General features: G+C 45.3%; 1 protein-coding gene across 1 annotated transcript; it reads right to left on the bottom strand.

Moving 5' to 3' along the window:
• LOC100517700 (olfactory receptor 7D4-like) lies at window positions 1,426-2,364 on the bottom strand. Its single transcript, XM_003123250.5, has one exon. The coding sequence runs from the start codon at window positions 2,362-2,364 to the stop codon at window positions 1,426-1,428; it is 939 nt and encodes a 312-aa protein (XP_003123298.3).

Raw genomic sequence — 2,698 nt, 5'->3', positions numbered from 1 at the left:
TTGAATCATCACATATCTGGGAGTTCCCTGGTAGCCTAGTGGTTAAGGAAATGATGATGTTACTGCTGTAGCTCAGGTTTGGCCCCTGGCTTAGGAACTTCCACATTCTGCCAGCATGGCCAAAAAACAAACAAACAAACAAACAAAAACACCCACAAAAGAAAGAAAGAAAAAAAGAAAAGCATACCTCTGTTCTTTTTTTTGGTCTTTTTTAGGGCTGAACCCGAGGTATATGGAGGTTCCCAGGCTAGGGGTCCAATCAGAGTTGTAGCTGCTGGCCTACACCACAGTTACAGCAATGTCAGATCGGAGCCATGCCTTGACCTACACCACAGCTCACGAAAACGCCAGATCCTTAACTCAGTGAGTGAGGCCAGGGATCAAACATGCGTCCTCATGGATACTAGTCAGATTCATTTCCCCTGAGCCACGACTGGAATTCCTATCTCCATTTTTATGAAAAGTAGGATGGCCCAATCAGTGTCAGCTAGCTATGTTAGAGTCCAAGTTAATCTTGGTCTCTTCTTCTGAAAAATGAGGCGAATAAGAGAAAATATCTCAAAGAAATGTTTTCAAGATCATTTAAAGTTGCATGTGAAGGAGTTTCCATTGTGGCTCAGAGGGTTAGGAACCCAACAGTGTCTGTGAGGATTCGAGTTCGATCCCTGGCCTCACTCAGAGGGTTAAGGATCTGGCATTGCCACAAAATGAGGCATTGTAGATGAGTCTTGGATCCAGTCTTACCATGGCTGTGGTGTAGGCCGGCAGCTACAACCCTGAATCAAACCCTAGCCTGGGAACTTCCATATGTCTTGGGTGCGGCCCTAAAAAAAAAGAAAGAAAAGAAAAAAGAAAAAAAATAAAGTTAAATATAAAGAAACAAGCACCGTCCTGACATTAGAAGCACTTGGTTATGGCTAGTGTATGATTTTCACCCCATTTCTTCTGAGGAAAACAAGGCACAACCAAATTAAGGTGAAGAACACCTATGTGAGAACATAATTTTGGGGGTGACCACATCAGCGCTTGATATTATAAGTGCTTTATTATTATTTTTTGGCCAGCAGCATGTGGAAGTTCCCAGGCCAGGAACTGAACCCTCATCACAGCAGTAACAACTGCCAGATCCTTAACTGCTAGGCCACCAGGGAACCCTTGTATAAGTACTTTAAATCTAAAGTTACAAATTGTAAGAATGGCTGCAAGAAATCTAATTAAACATGGAATTAAAGCATGTAAAGAAAAAAGGAAAAAAGGAATGACGGAGGAGGTTGTTGAGAAACATACAAAAACAAGTAAAAGTGAGGTCATGGGTGTTTTGGGAATAGAAGAAATGAGCATGTCTTTTAGGGGAGAAAATGAACCAGGAGATTTACATTTGCACCATATCTTTGGGGCCCACTTAATTCTGAGGCCAGTGGCCCATCATGGACAAAAGGCTGATCGCCTGAGGAGCCTTCCCAAGGCCCCCTTCACATCCTTGTTCCTCAGGCTGTAGATGAAGGGGTTCAGCATGGGGGTGACCACGGTGTACATCACTGAGGCAATGGAGCTTCTACGGGGAGAATGGGTCACAGCAGAAGTGAGGTAGACCCCTAGACTCGTCCCATAGAACAAGGAGACCACAGAGAGGTGAGACCCACAGGTGGAAAAGGCTTTGTACTTGCCCTCAGTGGATGCCATTTTCATTAAGGTGGAGACAATCTGAGAGTAAGAAAAGAGGATCCCAGTGAGAGGAAACACACCCAGCAGGGCAGTGGCCACATACAAACAGATGTCATTGATGAGAGTGTCTGAGCAGGCTGCCTTGAGAAGCTGAGCCAGTTCACAGAAGAAATGTGGGATTTCCGTGCCTACACAGAAGGTCAGCCTCACCATCAGTAGAATATGGAACAGGGAGATGGATAAAACAACAAACCAACACATCAGAACCAGGAGGTCACAGAGGCGGGCGTTCATGATGACCATGTAGTGCAGGGGGTGGCAGATGGCCACAAACCGGTCATAGGCCATCACAGTCAGGAGGAAATCATCCACTCCAACAAAAGCCATAAAAAAATACACCTGAGTGAGGCATCCTACGTAGGAGATGTCTCTGCTCTGAGACTGGATGTTCACTAGCATCTTTGGGACAGTGGTAGAGACGAAGCAGATGTCAACAAAAGACAGGTTGGCGATGAAGAAGTACATGGGGGTGTGGAGGTGGGAGTCGGAGCTGACAGTCAGGATGATGAGCAGGTTCCCAAGCACAGTAACCAGGTACATGGACAAGAAAAGCCCAAAGAGGAATGGCTGCAGTTCTGGATCTTCTGAGAGGCCCAGGAGGAGGAACAGTGACACTCCTGTGTGGTTTCCTGCTTCCATGTAGCTGGTGTGTCTGCTGGGGAAGGAGGCAAAAGCAACCTTCAGTGAACAGCCAACTGGCACCTGAGCTAGTCACCACCTTTTGGTTCCACATTTTCATGGACATCCTGCACCCCCCCACACTTAGTCCTTCCATTGCCAGTGATTCTCTCATTCAGGTGGTAGCCCATTTCCATTTTAATTGTGCATAATTATTTAGACATTAATTAAGCAGAAATCACTCTCTCTTTTTATCTCCCACTCATTGGTTCTAATTCTCCTCTTCAAATCGATGTACATAAACCAATTTCTTCTCAGATAACACCCTTCCAAAATGATTGAAAACATTTAAGTC

This window comes from Sus scrofa, chromosome 2 (assembly GCF_000003025.6).
Source record: "Sus scrofa isolate TJ Tabasco breed Duroc chromosome 2, Sscrofa11.1, whole genome shotgun sequence".
NCBI classification, from domain to species: domain Eukaryota; kingdom Metazoa; phylum Chordata; class Mammalia; order Artiodactyla; family Suidae; genus Sus; species Sus scrofa.
This window is presented reverse-complemented; position numbering and strand designations above follow the sequence as displayed.

Excerpts from the sequence above, each read along its gene's own strand:
- LOC100517700 (XM_003123250.5), bottom strand. The coding sequence starts at position 2,364 with ATGGAAGCAGGAAACCACACAGGAGTGTCACTGTTCCTCCTCCTGGGC.